Source organism: Mus pahari, chromosome 14, assembly GCF_900095145.1.
Source record: "Mus pahari chromosome 14, PAHARI_EIJ_v1.1, whole genome shotgun sequence".
NCBI classification, from domain to species: Eukaryota; Metazoa; Chordata; class Mammalia; order Rodentia; family Muridae; genus Mus; species Mus pahari.
In genome coordinates this window covers 28,962,082-28,978,204 of record NC_034603.1, presented here as the reverse complement: position 1 = coordinate 28,978,204, position 16,123 = coordinate 28,962,082, and the positions used below count along the sequence as shown (strand labels likewise).

Here is a 16,123-nt window from a genome sequence, read left to right as displayed (position 1 = left end):
GGGGGGGGTTTCAAGACAGGGTTTCTCTGTGTAGCCCTGGTTGTCCTGGAACTCACTCTGTTGACCAGGCTGACCTCAAACTCAGAAATGCGCCTGCCTTTGCCTCCCAAGTGCTGGGATTAAAGGCATGCACCACCACTGCCTGGTTGTGTGTGTAAATTTTAATTTAAGTCTCCTGCAGAGGTGAAAAAGAGTTCCTGTCAGGATCCACATTGGTGTGGCCTCGCCAAGGTCTCCACTTTGCACCTGTTGCAGGGTCACACTGGGGAAAGCATCCACTATAAAGACAGCGTGCACAATAAGTGGTCCTCTGCTTCAGCAGGCCTCGTGCTCCAGTGAACGTGGGGGTGATGGCCAGGGTCCCACGGCTCCCCTAAGCACCTCACATGGGAATGGTATGGAAGGAGCCCTGGGGAGATCATCATAGAATCCTGCTGTAGCTGTGCTCTGCCAACATAGCTGTGCAGCCTCTGTGAATGGTAAGTGTTCCCCAGCCTCTGTTTATGGGCAAATGGGGCGATGAGTAATAAACAAAGCAATGTATAACACGTGGAAAAAAAGAAAAAAAATAAAACTCTTAGAGTTTTGGTGAATGGATATTGTCAGTCCCCCACTACAGCTATCTCCAGACCCCTAAAAAGCTACAGGGACCCTGGGTCTAGGAAAGAGCCTCCACCCAATCCACCAAGGCCTGGAATGTCCAGTGCCAGGCCTCAAGTCACCAAGCACATGAAAGCCCATGGTCTCCCTATACACTGCTTTGCAGTGTCACTCACAATCTCTCTGCCTGTGATCTGCAACTGCAACTTTTATTTTGGTGAGGCATCTCTTGCCTGGAAGAGCTGAAATGCCTCCAAAACAAACACTGCTTCCAAACCCTTCCTGAGTGGAGCAGCATCTAATTTCCTGGTTCTCAAGTTCCACGAGGTCTGCACTGCAAGGCCCTCCCTCCCCAGCCACCTCCCCCAGTAAGTGCCTCCTTAGTTACTCACAGAAGTTGGGCAATGGTCAGGGATCTGGCCTCCCACTTATGTAAGATGCAATTACCCCGCCCACTAGGCTCCTGCACAGCCTTGGAAGCCAGCTGCAGGGGATCCAAAAGGCCCCCGCCTGCTCAGGATAGGCTTCCCCGGGACCAGGACTCCTGAGGTTGAGGTTTCCTAGGTCAGAAGGAGAGAAGGCCACCACTGCACAAGCACCCTCTTAGGTGCCCGCCATTCCTGTCCTCTGTGCTCTGCAGCTGCAATCCAAAACTGGACTCAAACCCCACAGGACTGAGCCTTTGCAGCAGGAAAGCTGGAGACAGTCAAGGATGTGCAGCAACAATTTGCCCCTGGGAACCTATGTGCTAGGTGCTATGCTGGGTTCTCGATCATCTCAGACATGCTTGCTTCAAACCACTCTGCATTCAAGCTCACATCACGTCCCTAATATCCATTTCATTAATAAGTCCTAGACATGTCCAGAGACTAGCCAGGTGAAGCAGTTCAGAATTCAGAGAGTCAACCCATTCATATCTCCAGGTCCAGCTTCGAAATCTTTTCTGCAGACCAACCTACTGAGTCTCTGACATGTCAAAAAAAAAAAAAAAATCCTTCTCTCTTCCTGGAAAAAAAAAAAAAAAAGCATTCTGACCTCCAAATCTTGTCCCCCTCACTTCCCATGACAAATGCTGCTGCTGCAGCCCACGCAGCACCACTGCCACCTCACAGAAATTTCCAGGAAAGACAGTTACTTGGAGAAGACAAGTCCAAGCCTTGTACAGTCAGCCCCTGGCCTGCTGTTAGCCCAAGGACCAAAGCAGATCAAAGAGCAGCAGACCGAGAAACACTAGGTGCAAGAATCGGTCAGCTCCTAAAACTCAGTGAGAAGATTGCAACTGAGTCAATAAGTAGCAGGTAGCATGGGCTGAGACGCCAGGAAGTTCTACAAGGACAGCCTTAGGAAGGAGTGCAGGCGGCCAGTGTGCAGGCCAGCAAGGCATGGGCAAAGGAGGATTCACAAGGATGGAAGGAGCTGGAAGAGTGGAGGAGTTCTGAATTCAAGAATAGACAGGTTTCTGGCATTGGGGACACAGCCCTGGGGCCCAGAAGAGAGTAAATTCCAGCCTGGACAAAATCCAAGAGCCTGGCCCCGAGGGGGCTAGGGCGGCCCAAAGACCCTCTAGCAGGGATCACTGAAATCCCGGCTGAGTCCAGGATGAAGCCCGGAAGCCTAAATGAAGTGCTCACGGTGAGCTCCAGGCTTGGAGTGGAGTGAGAACAAGGTCCTGCCTGGGTGAAGTCCCACGGCCTAAGATCCGGATTCCAATGAGGTCCCGTGAGGTCCCTCCCGGGCTTGGGCTGGACCCAGTCCTGGGTTGGAGTGCAGATGCCTGTGCCCAGCCCGGAAGGGTGTCCAGGGTCACGGGCGGGCTCAAATTGAATGTGGCTCGGGCCGCGCGACAGGGCGGGAGAGCCTACCTTTGGTCTGAGGCAAGCTGGCCGGCGGGCTCGCGGCGGGCGACTCCATGCTGCGGACCGTCGCGGCGGGGAGCACTAATCTAGAGGACAGCAGACTACACCGGGGCCGGGAGCGCTCATGGCTGCTGGTGGCTGGCAGCGGCGGCAGGCGATGGGCGACAGGCGACACAGACGCGACGGTTCCAAGCGTCCGAGGCGGGCGGCGCCACAGCCACACTGGGCAGCGCCGGACGCCTGCGGACGGCGCCACGCAGGCCCCGCCCATCGTACTGATTGGCCCGCCTGAAAAGGCCCCAGCCTATCAGACGCCGCCCGGACTGTCACGCATAAACCCCACCCTCCAAGAGCCGGAATCCAACCCTTCTTTCCCCTTAGGGCAGCTCGGCTCCGCCCTCTTGCCGTCAAGATGACAGCCCTACCCACTCGGGGGATTGTGCTGGCGTGGTCCAGGGTGCCCCAGCCTGTGCCCCCCTATGGTGCGGGTCGCAATCTGGAAAATCCCAAGATCTCTAGGGTGGCCGGATCGGGCCGGGCCGGTGTGCTCCGTGAGGTTAAAAGTGTTCCCTGAGTGAAGCTAGACTCCTAAATGGCTGAGCCATACCGAGGATGAGCGTCCATGTGCTCCCCTGAAGAGAGCGGCGACCACCGGCTTGCCTCCTAGGGCAGCAGGAAAAGAGCGATCCCACGGCGGGCGCGTGCCAGGTGAGTGTTCACCGACTGTGGGAAAGAGTTTACTGCGCCTTGCTGAGCGAGCACACGTTTAAGTCCAGCCTCTACGAGCACCTGGCACGCCAGCACCTAGGGAGCGGGGAATTCAGTGGCTAACTTTTGCCTGGTGACAAAGTAACTGTTTGGTTGTAACATTATAGCAGCTCCACTCCGGAGGCTGAGGGGCAGTCTCAAATTAAACAAAGTGTCATTCCAAACACTGAAATACCTTTTGCCAGCCTTGACTGGGGTTCCATCTCGGCCGTCGGTCGCTGAGCCTCTGTCCTCACACTAACCAGGAATCTCTGGGGTCGGTTGGAAAGTCAGGTCTAGTGAGGGCAAGAAGCACAAGGTCAAGGAGTCAGTCAGAGCTGGAGTAAGTCTTAGCTCTCTGGCCAACACTCAGGCCCCAAATGCCTGGCTTGCATATTTAGTTTCTACCGCAGCCCTCCTCCCGTGCCACGTGCCCTTCCCCATTAGGAATCCTAAATGTCTCATCCCTTGCTGTATCCCAAGGCTTAGCCCAGAGCCATGCACATAGTAGGTGCCTAAGAAATATTTAAGGAATGAACAGAGGAAGTAGGAAAAGCATGCCACAGACATGGGTAAAGTGACTAGTCCCGTGCCAGGCTCTCGGGCACCAGAGTGACTCAGACAAGGCCCTCAAACAGGAGGAGTTTAATGAGTTAGTCAGAGAACTTGACAAACAGCCCAGGGATCACAGACTCCATGTGGGGTGCTATAAATAGATACAAGAGTCCTAAGAAGAGGCCCTACCTCACCTGGGTGGGGTCAAAGAAGGTGACCTTCATGGACTAGTAGTCAGAAAGAGAGGTAAGAGACCATCCTTAGAAGAAACAGAAAGGCCAGGGCAGGGAGTGGAGATGGGCTCAGGAAGCCAGGCTAGGCTACACCTGCAAGCCAGTCAGCTGCTGGAATGAGGGGCATGATGGAAGGCTGCCAGACTTTTTCTCTCTGGCCACCTCTGCCAACAGCATCTGTTACCCTCCTGTCACAGTTAGCCGGGGGAAGTACATGACCACTTAGAAACTGACCAGAGCATTAGACTCAGATCCCAGCATGCCTCCTCTTACTCTCCCAGGAGAGCAGACCCCCTCTAAGGAAAACTGAGGTTTGGGATGGGAAGGGTTCAGCCTGTGTTAGCATGTGACTGTGAGTCTTGGGTGTGGGGAGCAACTCATTCATTGAGCACATACTGTGCATGTAGCATTGTGGGATCAACAATGGACAAAACAGATACAACTCTGCTCTCAGAAAAGAAAGGACTTCTGGCCTAAGTTAAATGATAGAGCGTCTCAGGTTGACAAATGCTGTGGGAAAAAGGAGAAGAGAGAGGGTGTGTCTAGAGGTGGGAGTGTGATTTTAGTGAGGGCAGTCAGGAAAAGCCTCCCTGAAGGTGCCGCAGAAGCAAAGACTTAAAGAAGCAAGAGAAAGGATAGAATTTCTAAGAGAGGAAGCAAAAGCCCCAAACTAGTTGTGTCACCACTGGTATGGTCAGAAATGAGGCTCCCTCGGATGCAGCCCTTCCAGATGCTGTTAGAGTCTCCTCCGCATGCACTGGTCATACACTCCACGCACACATGAATTCCCACGAGATGCACAGTGTTTGTATGCATTTAGCATGGCTGTCCAGGGGCAGGCCTGTTGACAGGCATAGTGGTCATGCACAGCTCTGGTTGTGTGTGCAGTGTCCTGCCATCTGCCGAGCCCCTGACCTGGGGTGTGTGCCTTCTCGTGACCGGTCCTAGTGTGGCTATACTCTGTGGATGCCCCACTCAGGATAAAGCACGGGGTACTCTGTGCTTTGCCTGCTATCTAGCTTTCTCACTTCTGTGCTAGTTGCTGCAGAAAGAGCTTTCTGAAAGGGGGCTGGGCCAAGCTCAGACCTTTCCTGGTTCCCTAGGTAGGAATTTCCAACCCTCTGGCCCTGTTGACATATCCAGACACTTCAAAACCAAGCTTTCCTTCTTGATCCTATCTTTTCAAAGGCTGTCCCCTCAACCAGGGATGTCCTTCCCACCCTCCTTCCAGCCATAGGAAGAAACACAAGGGATACTTACCTCTTAGGTATATATTTTTTGTACCTGTTGTATTTAAATGGCCACCATTTTGAAATATTGCATGATAATTCATGCAGAGCCCCCTGTATGACATGACACTACCTGTACAACAGCACATGCCATTTTCACAGCCCTGCCTACTGTGTGTTGGTTCTTCATGCAGACTCCTTATGAGGCAAGCTGTAGAGAGCAGCGGCACACTTGGCTCCTGGCTTCCACACAGTGCACAGTAGGCACTCACTGAACACTTGGAGCACACCCCCCCCAAGGAGGTGTGCATTTTCGTGGACACAGAGCAGAATAGAAAGCCAAGGATTGGCCGGGCAGTGGTGGCACACGCCTGTAATCCCAGCACTTGGGAAGCAGAGGCAGGCGGATTTCTGAGTTCGAGGCCAGCCTGGTCTACAGAGTGAGTTCCAGGATGGCCAGGGCTACACAGAGAAACCCTGTCTCAAAAAAAAAAAAAAAAAAAAAAAAAAAAAAAAAAAAAAAGAAAGCCAAGGATTGCCGGGCAGTTATGGCACACACCTTTAATCCCAGCACTTGGGAGGCAGAGACTGGCAGAGCTCTGAGAGTTCAAGGCCAGCCTGGGGAGAGAAAGAAAGAAAGAAAGAAAGAAAGAGAAAGAAAGAAAGAAAGAAAGAAAGAAAGAAGAAGAAAGAAAGAAAAAAGGAAGGAAGGAAGGAAGGAAGGAAGGAAGGAAGGAAGGAAGGAAGGAAGGAAGCAGAGGCAGAGGATGGAGACCTGCACATACACAGGAACACTGCAGTGACAGGGTTGTTCACACTCAAGTCTGGCAGATCATGGATCCCTCAGCTGCCTTTTTTTGCTCTCATTAAAATGAATAACAGTTCTCTTCTGAGCCACACAGTTTCCTCTGAGTTTCTTCCATGGCTTTCTAGAAAGACAGTAGCTCTTTGCCCTTGTATCTGTACTACCCAGGTCCTTACAGGGATGTATAGAGCTCTCTGGACACAGTGGGAAATATTTCCAGGCCGAAAGGTGTCCAGAGAGGTGTCTTCCTTGGGTCTCATGGCAGGGAGGGAGCAGACCAGATTCTAACGCAAATGATTGAGAATGGCTCAAAGTACCAGGTAGGGCTTTACACCAGAGTTTATATCCTGCTGTCTGGAATCCAGAAATACAAGGATGGTCTTATTGCCAGGATGTGGTGAAAGGCATTGCAAAACAGAAACCAGCAACTTGCCATGGTCACACCACCAATAGAAGAGAGGAAAATAGATGTGCATTACCTCTGCATCAACTATACCACAGGAGCAGGTCCAGATCCATCTGCACAGGGCTGTCTTCCAACCTAAGCCACAAAGCAACAGAGAGTCCTTGAGCCAATCATTTGTCTCTGCCACGTGTGTGTGTGTGTGTGTGTGTGTGTGTGTGTGTGTTGGGAGATAGGATCCTAAGATGTAGGCCAGGCTAGCCTTAAATTCTTGATCCTCATGCTTATGCTTTAGCTGAACTAGTGCTTGGACAGGGCTTCGCCCCCCCACCCCAACCCCCGCGCCCCACCCACAAGCATCATTGCTTCTGCTCCCTCTCAGCCATTCCCAAGTTGCCTGACTCCTTCCACAACTTAGCCGCTGCTGGGAAGTTTTGGCACCTTGCGAGGGGGAAACCAGAACACTTAGCAGGCCTTCCCATAGGGCCACTGGGACCATCATTAGGACTACCACTGCTTTTTTCGGGATAAGAGCTGCCTTATTGCCTTCACAACTTAGCTTGCCACCTGCTCAGCTGTCACTGCCACTGCTGTTCCGCTGCCTCTTGCTGCCTCTTCTCCCGCTGTTTCTGCTACAGTCACCACTTGCTGCTGTCTCCGCTTATTTCTTTAGGTGTCGCCAGTTCAGCCCACACTACTGAAAGCAGGGGCTGAGAGAACACCTGAGGGAAACTTTTATTGGGCCCTATTGTAATACCAGGAATGATGAATAGCACAGAAGACTGTCTAGAGAGCCTGTGCAGCCTGTTGGTAGTTGAGCCAATCAGAGCCGTTTGTTTGGACCAATCACAGTCTTTCCCCCTTAGCAGCAGTCTCCTCAGCAGTTCCTCAGCTAGCTCACTGGGGAAATTGCGCCCCTTCTGGGCAGAGTGATAATAGTTGCAGAGTCACGTGGCGCTCAGCAAGAGACTTAGGCTAGCAGAGTCTGGTACAGGGGTCAAGTTGTACTTCAGCAGAATGCTTATCTGTCGTGCAGAAAGTCCCAGATTCAATCCCCACCACCCGGTATTGTGCCACAAGCCTGTACTCCCGGCACTTGGGAAGTGGAGGCCAGGGAGATCAGAAATTCAAGGGTATATTCCTCTGCATAGGAAGTTTGAGGCTTTCCTGAGCTAAAGACCCTGTCTCAAAAAGAAGGGGGGGGGGGGGCGCTGGTACAAACTATCCCAAACATCCCTGGCTGAAGCTGCATTTTCAGGAGCCAAGGCGGTCAGCCATGCTTTTTTCATAACTTGTTCTGAGTGTCTGTGGAGCATTGAAGCTAGCTAGTGCTAGCACAGAGTAGTCTGGTTGGCTGCTAAGCTTACTCCCCTTTTGCTCAAAGCTGCAAGGGTGAGTCCAACTGCCGCCACTTGGAGAGCCTCGTTGCCCACCCCAGTTACTTTGCTCATTTACAAAAGTGAACATCGGAAAAACAAACAAACAAACAAACACAGTCTTGTCTTAGGTAGGGTTACCATTGCTGTGATAAAATACCATGACCAAAAAAAGAAAGTGTTTATTTCGCTTACACTTCCACATCACTGTTCAGGGCAGGAACCTGGAGGCAGGAGCTGATTGCAGAAACCATGGATCAGTGCAGCTTACTGGCAGCCTGCTTTCATATAGAACCCAGGCCAGGGATGGCACCACCCACAGTGGGCTGGCCCTTCTCCATCAATCACGGGGAGGGGGGGTGGGGGTGGGGGTAGGGGGGGAGTCCTATGCCATTTCCTTAACTGAAGTTCTCTCTCAGATAACTCTGGCTTGTGTCAAGTTGACATAAAAGCTAGCTGTCGCAAACCTAGCCTTGAGTATATTAACATTAAGAAGCAATTTTAATGTCTTAACAGTGCTTACAGTGCCCAGGGGGTCAAGGGGTCTGTCCACCGGTCTGTCTAACTTGCAGGAAGTCAGATATATGGACCCCTTTGGGACGGATGAGTTTTTACTTTCCACAGTGGGAAGCCACTGGATGCTGTCTAAAGTGGGAAAAGATGGAAGGAGAACAGAAGCCGCGTGTACACAGCAAAGGAAGGAAGGAGAAGATCTGGGTTCCACGGTAGGAACTTGATCAGTTTGGCTCACCTCTCATCTAAGAAGCCTGGTGGTGATAGATGCGGACTCTCTGTCTCTGCAGAGAGCAGGCTGGGGAGCCCGTGGCTGCTGGTTACTATGGTGCTGCTATAATGCCTTCCGACATCTAGCACCATGTGCCTGCCAGGCTTTAATAAAAATAAAAACAGGGAATGCAGGGGACAATGAAAAGGCCCTGTGCATAAGACTCAGGGCAAATGTAGAGGAAGAAAGGAGTGGAAGAAAGGGAGGCTAAAGGGTAAATGAAAAAAACAAAACACACAAACACAAACAAATTAGAATCTAGGGTCACTCTTTTTTTTTTTTTTTTTTTTTTTTTTTTTTTTTTTTTTTTTTTTTTTTTTTTTTTTTTTTTTTTTTTTTTGTTTTTCGAGACAGGGTTTCTCTGTGTAGCCCTGGCTGTCCTGGTACTCACTCTGTAGACCAGGCTGGCCTCGAACTCAGAAATCCGCCTGCCTCTGCCTCCCGAGTGCTGGGATTAAAGGCGTGCGCCACACCCGGCATCTAGGGTCACTCTTAAACCCCACCCATGAACTAAGGGCTCACAGAAGAGCCACGGGCTTCTCAGCAGAGCTATATGGGTGAAGATACCGTCACTACTTTGGCCTTTTTGTACCTTGAGACTTAGTGACCACTGGTACCCACCTAGTCATACTTCCAGACAGGAAGCCATCCCACGCAGAGCACTGGCTGCATCCCAGTACCAAGGTAGGCTAGGAGACAGCCTATCCCTTGTACCCAGTTTCTCCAGGGTAGCATCCTGCTAAGAGGAATCTGGGCCAGGCAAGCAGAAGGAGCTGGCCTAAAGGTTCCCAGTTACACCCCTCAACTTTAACTGAGAGCACGGCCTTGGATCTAATTACAAGGAGTAGGCCTTCATGGCCAGGCCTTGGAGGTCTGTGAGCTCTCACAAGGATATCAGGCCAGAGAGCAAACTAGCCATTCCTTCAGGCTAAGTCACAGATCCGGTCTTGGGAGCGAGTACCTCCCTGCCCAGGCAAACTGTAAAGGAGACGTGGTAGCAAATGCTAGGGTTTCTCTGAGCATCTTCCCTTGCCTGTGCGAAGAGGAAGCCTTGACAGCTCCATCCATTTGCCCAGTGAATCAGCCCTGGGCCTCTCTTGCCTGGAACCCAGGTCTCAGGCAACACTCTGTGCACCCACACTGTGATTCCGGTGTGGAGTTGCCCTTCCTCGAGTTGGGGAAGAGACGTCTTTGCACACTTGGCCTTCGACTGCATATGGGTCTGAGAGAATTCGTCCAGATAGGGGCCTGGTGAGAGACCCTCAACAAGTAAATTTCCTCTCCTGGGACCCAGGACTTGAATGGGTTGAGACCTTTGCCAGCTGAGTACATTTGTCAGGCCTTGGGTACCCTGAGAGATTTACACCATCCCGAGTCTGAGTTTATTTGTCGTGCCGAGAGCTATTCTGAGCCTGAGTTTATTAGTTTTACTGAGGGATTTGAGAGCTAAGAACTGGCTGGCCTTATGAACAAATGATGTGCCTACCCCTCAGGGCAGAGCCACACCTCAAGGGAGGGGCGAGTACTTGAGCAGCAGAAGGGCCACTGTGATAACAGGGAGGGGTCCTACAAAGGCTGGGAGGTAGCCCTGCTAGCTGGAGTCCTTGGGTGGATAGTCAGACACTCCCTTTCACCCACTAGTCTCTCCTCCATCGAAGCCAGAGGAGAGTTTACCACGGCCTCAGGCAGGTGGGGCTGCCTGGTAAAAACAGGAAAGAGCCGCTGCTCAGACATGACAGTTGTGTGTGCACATGCATACATACATGCATGCATGTGCACACATATGTGGAGGCCACAGGTCAGCATTGGGTAACTTCTTTTTTTTTTTTTAAGATTTATTTATTTATTATATGTAATTACACTGTAGCTGTCTTTCAGACACTCCAGAAGAGGGAGTCAGATCTTGTTACGGATGGTTGTGAGCCACCATGTGGTTGCTGGGATTTGAACTCCGGACCTTCGGAAGAGCAGTCGGGTGCTCTTACCCACTGAGCCATCTCACCAGCCTGGGTATCTTCTTTAATACTGTTCTACCTTTTTTTTTCTTTAAAGACAAGGACTCACTATTTAGCCCCAGCCCTGGTAATTCCTAGATACTGGTGGTACACTCCTTTAATGCAGGTGGATCTCTGAGTTCGAGGCCAGCCTGGACTACATACAGAGTGAGTTCCAGGACAGCCAGGAATATACAGAGAAACCTTATCTCTAAAAACCAAAAAAAAAGAAGAAAGGAAAGAAGGAAGGAAGGAAGACAGACAGAAAGAAAGAAAGAAAGAAAGAAAGAAAGAAAGAAAGAAAGAAAGAAAGAAAGAAAGAAGTTTTTCTATCAAATATTTCTGTAGGAGGTATGTAATATTTTCAGGATATTTTAAGTATTTAGGATTTAAATATCAAAAAATGGAATGATATAAGTAATGTTAATAGCGTTTTAACCTAAATAAGTGAAATATGGATTCTTTAAGTCTGCATGTTCAATACAGCGTAAATCCTATCCCTTTCATGTGGTCTTCCTGGATCAGCAACCCAAGATCTTCAGTGGAAGAATGGACCCAAAAAGGACTCAATACCGTGTAGTGACTCAGGACCCCAGACTCAAGTGGTATCTGCTGTGTATGGAGGCAGGACATGAAATCAAAGCAAATGGTTCCTGATTCTAGTGTTACCTCCACTTCATTGTGCAGGGTGTGTAGGCTAGGGCTTGACACAAACCAAGCTCTAAACTAGTGCCGCCCCCAACAGCTTCAGTCTCTGGCAGGTTACTGCAAGTTTCTGCTGGTTAAGGAATAGTGATGAGAACAGAGAATTTCTCAAGTCACTGTCCAGTTTATGCCCTTTCCTGGTACAAAATAGCCTACATTTAGTAACAAAAACCAGTTAGTAGAAGCCAGGCATGGTTGTGTACACTTTTAATCCCAGCACTCAAGAGACAGAGGCAGGCAGACCTCTGTGAGTTTGAGTTTGTGGCCAGCCTGGTCTACATAGAGAGACCCTGCCTCAAAGTAAACAAACAAAAACAACTAGTATACAGAGTGGGTCTATTCTGCTCCCCAAGGTCCAAAGTCCCACTGGGATTGACCCAAAGGCCCCATCAGCTGAGTGTCCAGCAACTAGGCACGAAGAACCGCAGGACTCCCGCCACTATTATTCTAATGGATGGTTTTCTGTAGTGCATTTAGACAGCATCTGGGTGGCTCCAATAATTTGCCTCGATAGTGACTGCCCTTGTGTAGACAATCCCTCCTCTGGAATCTGAGTGCATCTGAAGAAGACAGTGGAAGGGACTGCTTGGGGAAATCTCTGTATCTGAATAAAGACAGGAGGGGCCAAAGGGTCCTGCGCAGGAGCATCCAGCAGGGCCTCCTGTTTCTCCCAGGAAATTTGGATAGACAAGGGTGATTGCAGCTTCGAGAGGGAAGGATGGCATGTAGCACTCTGAGGGATGATGGGAGCAAAAATGGAGGCCCAGGATGAACCGGATGAGGGAGGGAAAGGGGACATGGGTAAAGTGAGACTCTACAGACTGCTGTGGTGTACCCACAGAATAACTGGGGACTCTGAACCTATGGGCTTTACACGAAAGGTCCCATCTGACCCAGTAGTCACGCCCTGGGTCTCTAATCCTCAGACTTTTTAGTTTGTCAAACAGAAGAATCACACAAGGACAAGAACTTCCCTGATATGTGACCGTTCTGGAAGAGGCTGCTGTGTGGAGATTGCTAGGTGTTCAGCAGTTGTGTTTACCCACAGTAGGTCCCCCTGTGGCTAGGCTGGAGAGGAGGATAATGAGAATGGTACCACTAGTCCAAGTTCCTGGAGCAGCTCTTGGTCCCATACCTCTCCTCTATAGGAATTTGTATAGCCACATCTTTGAGTCTCAGTGGTCTCTTCCAGTAAATAGGAATCAGAAATGAGACAAGTCAGGGCTCTGATGAGAAGACCTGTGCACAGGCACCCAGCAAAGGCAGGCTGTGGGCATGGGCTAGGAGTTGGGGAAGACTGTGGCTATGTGTCTCAGGCTGGGCAGGGAGGGTGAGGTCAACATCCCAGAACCTCCCTTCCCTTCCCTGAACAACTCTAACAATCAGCCTGGGCCAGCTGACAGACAGGTTTTGATAAATAAATATCAGAAATGACCATGGCCCTAGGCTCTCCCAGAGGCTTTTGGCTTCATCAAAAAGGTCTAGCGTGAGGGATCTGAGTGACAGGTTTTGGGGTACCAAGAAGAACTGGTGAGCAGACACCATTGGCAGTTCTGAGCTGAGGGCTCACGTTCCCAGCCGCGGTGTCATATGGGGCAGTGAACTAATTGTGGCAATATGGACGGTGATTCTAGCACCCCTACTAAGTGCTAATGACCTCGTTTAATGTTCAAAGCAAGCTGAGAAGAAGATCTTCGCAAAACATTTCAGATGGGGAACTTGTATCAGGATATGTGAGAAACTCCTGCGACCGGAGAGCAGAGAAAGCATCAAGCCAATGAAAATGCATGAAGGATTCAAACACAGAAGATGCCCGAGGGTTGCAAAGCAACAGCCTCACTGCTGCTTGAGGTGCAGGAAGGCATCACCCCTCCTTCAGTCACCACCATGTGGACCATGTTCTGATGGTCGTTGCCACTATATAAGCACAGAGAGCCCGTGGCCAAAGCTTGCGTTCCAGCTCCTGTTGACAGTGAACACCTACAGTGACCAGACCGCAGGCAAGGTTGGCAGCCACACAGGACCATGTGTCTCTTCTTGTCGGACCCCCCCAGATGTCTCCTTATTTGAGTAACACCCTGCGGGCCCAGGCTCTTCCATGTTCTTTTGATGCTGTTCTTGCCACAGAACGCGTGGGACAGGCCAGCTGCTTGGTGTCCCTGATTGTCCACAGTTTGAGGCGTCAGATTCTGGATTCAGCCTCATGATGGTCACATCCCAACTGTCACCAAGGAGGCCCACTGTGCAAAGTCCTCAGGTGCTCTCAGACCATGACCTGCATCTCATGGCCCCAGACTCTGGTAGGCAAGAGGAGCAGATCAGGTAACATACAGGAAGCTGAGCACAAGAAGTACTGACTCAACGCCGTTTCTAGCACCTTCTCCTAAGAGGATTCTTGGGAAAGAGAGGAAAAAAAAATAGCAACATAGTCACTCAGAGATCTGAGAATTTGAAGGTGACCTAGAACCTACAGCTGAGACAAAGATAGTCTAGTTATAATTTTTTAATGTATTTAAATTTTATTTGTTTATATATTGTAATACTGGAGATTTGAACTTAGGCCTCATGTATGTCATGCAAGTGTGCTATAACTGAACTATATACCTCCAGGACTACACAGAGAGACCCTGTCTCAAAATAAAAAATAAAATAAAACTAAAATAAAAAAAAGAACAAATATAGACTGGTACTAACTTGTATTTATGGGTATAAAATTCTGGAAGAAGGGCTGGTGAGTAAGAGCACCCGGCTGCTCTTCAGAAGGTCCTGAGTTCAAATCCCAGAAACCACATGGTGGCTCACAACCATCCATAACAAGATCTGACGCCCCCTTCTGGAATGTCTGAAGACAGCTACAGTGTACTTACATAAATTAATTAATAATTAATTAATTAAAAAAATTCTGGAAGAATTTATAAGGGACGGGATTTTTAAACAGTTCCATTGCATGTGACTAGAGAGAGCTCAGCAGATGACAGACGAATTAGGAGGTAGGTTTTCCTCAGTTCTGAGCCTGCAGTGAACCTTTATGCACACAAATTCTACATCTGTGTTTCCAGCTAACCATGGGCCAGAGACATTCAGGAACTGACTAGATATGGTTCAGTAGTAGAGCCCTGGTTAGTGCTCATAAGGCCCTGGGTTCCAGCCCCAAAACACACACATACACACACACACACACACACACACACACACACGTCACACACATACATACATACATACACACACCATACACTACACATGCCACACACACATACAAATCACAAAGATGTCACATTTGTGCTGAGCATGAACAGAGTCTTCTCATTGATATTATTTCCTGAAAAGACAACACAGCAGCTATTTCTGTAGCGTTCACACTATGCCAGGTATGATAAGTCATCATGAGTCTACAGAAGGATGTGACAGATTTCATACAATATGTGGCCTATCATAGTTAGCTTTGACTGTCAGTTTGACAAAGCCTCAAGTCGTCTGCGAGGCGCTGCCTCAGTCACACCGGCTTTTGGGGCATGCTGTCTGCAAGGGCACACTGTGCCAATGCCTCACAGATAAGAGATGGCAAGGCTTTGAGGGGGCTGGAAAGATGGCTCAGCAGTGAAGAGCACTTGCTGTCCTTACAGAGGATCCAGGTTGAGTCCTAGCACCACATGGTGGCCTGCACCCATCCTAACTCCACACACACCCAGCACCAGGCCATCTTTTACCTCTCCAGAGACGGTGGGACCTGGGAGAATGGGGCCAGTTAATGAGACAGGCTGAAGTCTCATGCAACAGTCAGCTTTATTCAGAGCACCGGACAATTTATGCTCTGAGGGCTAATAGAAGTCACATGAGTAAAGGACAGTCACAAGGGCGGGCTGCACGTGGAGGACTTGAAAGGGAAATCCGAGAACAATGCTGTTTTTGAAGAAACTGAGGTCCTGAGACTCTTGTCTTGATTTCTCAACAAGCACTCAGAAATCTCCTCACACAGCTCTATTCTCGGATGGTGTCCCAGTGAGGACCCAAAGCTTTCTTCTGCCTTCCACAAACATCAGGCATAAACATGGTACATAAACATATATGTGCGGGCAAAACACTCAGACACAAAAAATAAAGATAATAAATCTTAAAAAAAAAAAAATCTGACTTTACAACTCTGTTGTCAGCTTTCTGCCAGTCTCACAGGACACCTGAGGTGATAAACATACAAAGAGAAGAGGTTTGGTTTGGGCCACAGCTTTAGAGACCCCTCCTTTGGGGCCTGTGGCAGTATATTGTGATGATACAAGTCACTGGCCTCATGTCCACAAAGTAAAAGAAGACAAGAAGGGGCCAGGGCTTCACAACCCTCTTCAAGAGTACAGCCCAGTGACTTACGCTCTTTTAATAGGTCCTGCCTCTTAAAGGTCCTCCAAGCGCAAGAGTGTCAAACTATTGACTCACTTTCCACAGGTGGGTCTTAAAGGGGATAAACTGTAACAATCACCTCATTAAAATGGTAATGCAAAGTCTTTTTGAACTGGGCATAGTGGTATGGAGGCCTATAATCCAAGAACTCAAGAGGATGGGGCAGGTGTTTGAGGCCAACCAGACAGAGTTAAACCCTGTCTCAAAAAAGCAACAATAGCCAGGCAGTGGTGGCTCATGCTTTTTAATCCCAGCACTTGGGAGGCAGAGGCAGGCAGATTTCTGGGTTTGAGGCCAGCCTGGTCTACAGAGTGAGTTCCAGGACAGCCAGGGCTATACAGAGAAACCCTGTCTCGATGTCTCAAAAAACCAAAAGAAAAAAAGAAAAAAGAAATCAAGCCAAAAAAAAATTTAAAGAATGAATCTGGTTTCCTATATATTAAA

At 49.5% G+C, this 16,123-nt stretch overlaps 1 protein-coding gene and 1 long non-coding RNA gene across 2 annotated transcripts in view; one reads left to right on the top strand and one right to left on the bottom strand.

Annotated features, from left to right (window-relative positions):
• Positions 1-2,694, bottom strand: part of Map2k3 (mitogen-activated protein kinase kinase 3) — a 20,833-nt gene extending 18,139 nt beyond the window's left edge. The window contains exon 1 of the mRNA XM_021211623.2: positions 2,463-2,694. Within this exon, the coding sequence (XP_021067282.1) occupies positions 2,463-2,511 (49 nt within the window). The 5' untranslated portion in view covers positions 2,512-2,694. The remainder of the gene's footprint in view (positions 1-2,462) is intronic.
• Positions 2,695-2,866: 172 nt separating this feature from the next.
• LOC110331102 lies at positions 2,867-13,964 on the top strand. The gene is made up of 2 exons (XR_002380994.1): positions 2,867-3,164; positions 12,963-13,964. It is a non-coding gene; the product is annotated as an uncharacterized LOC110331102 (long non-coding RNA).
• The last annotated feature ends 2,159 nt before the right edge of the window (positions 13,965-16,123 follow it).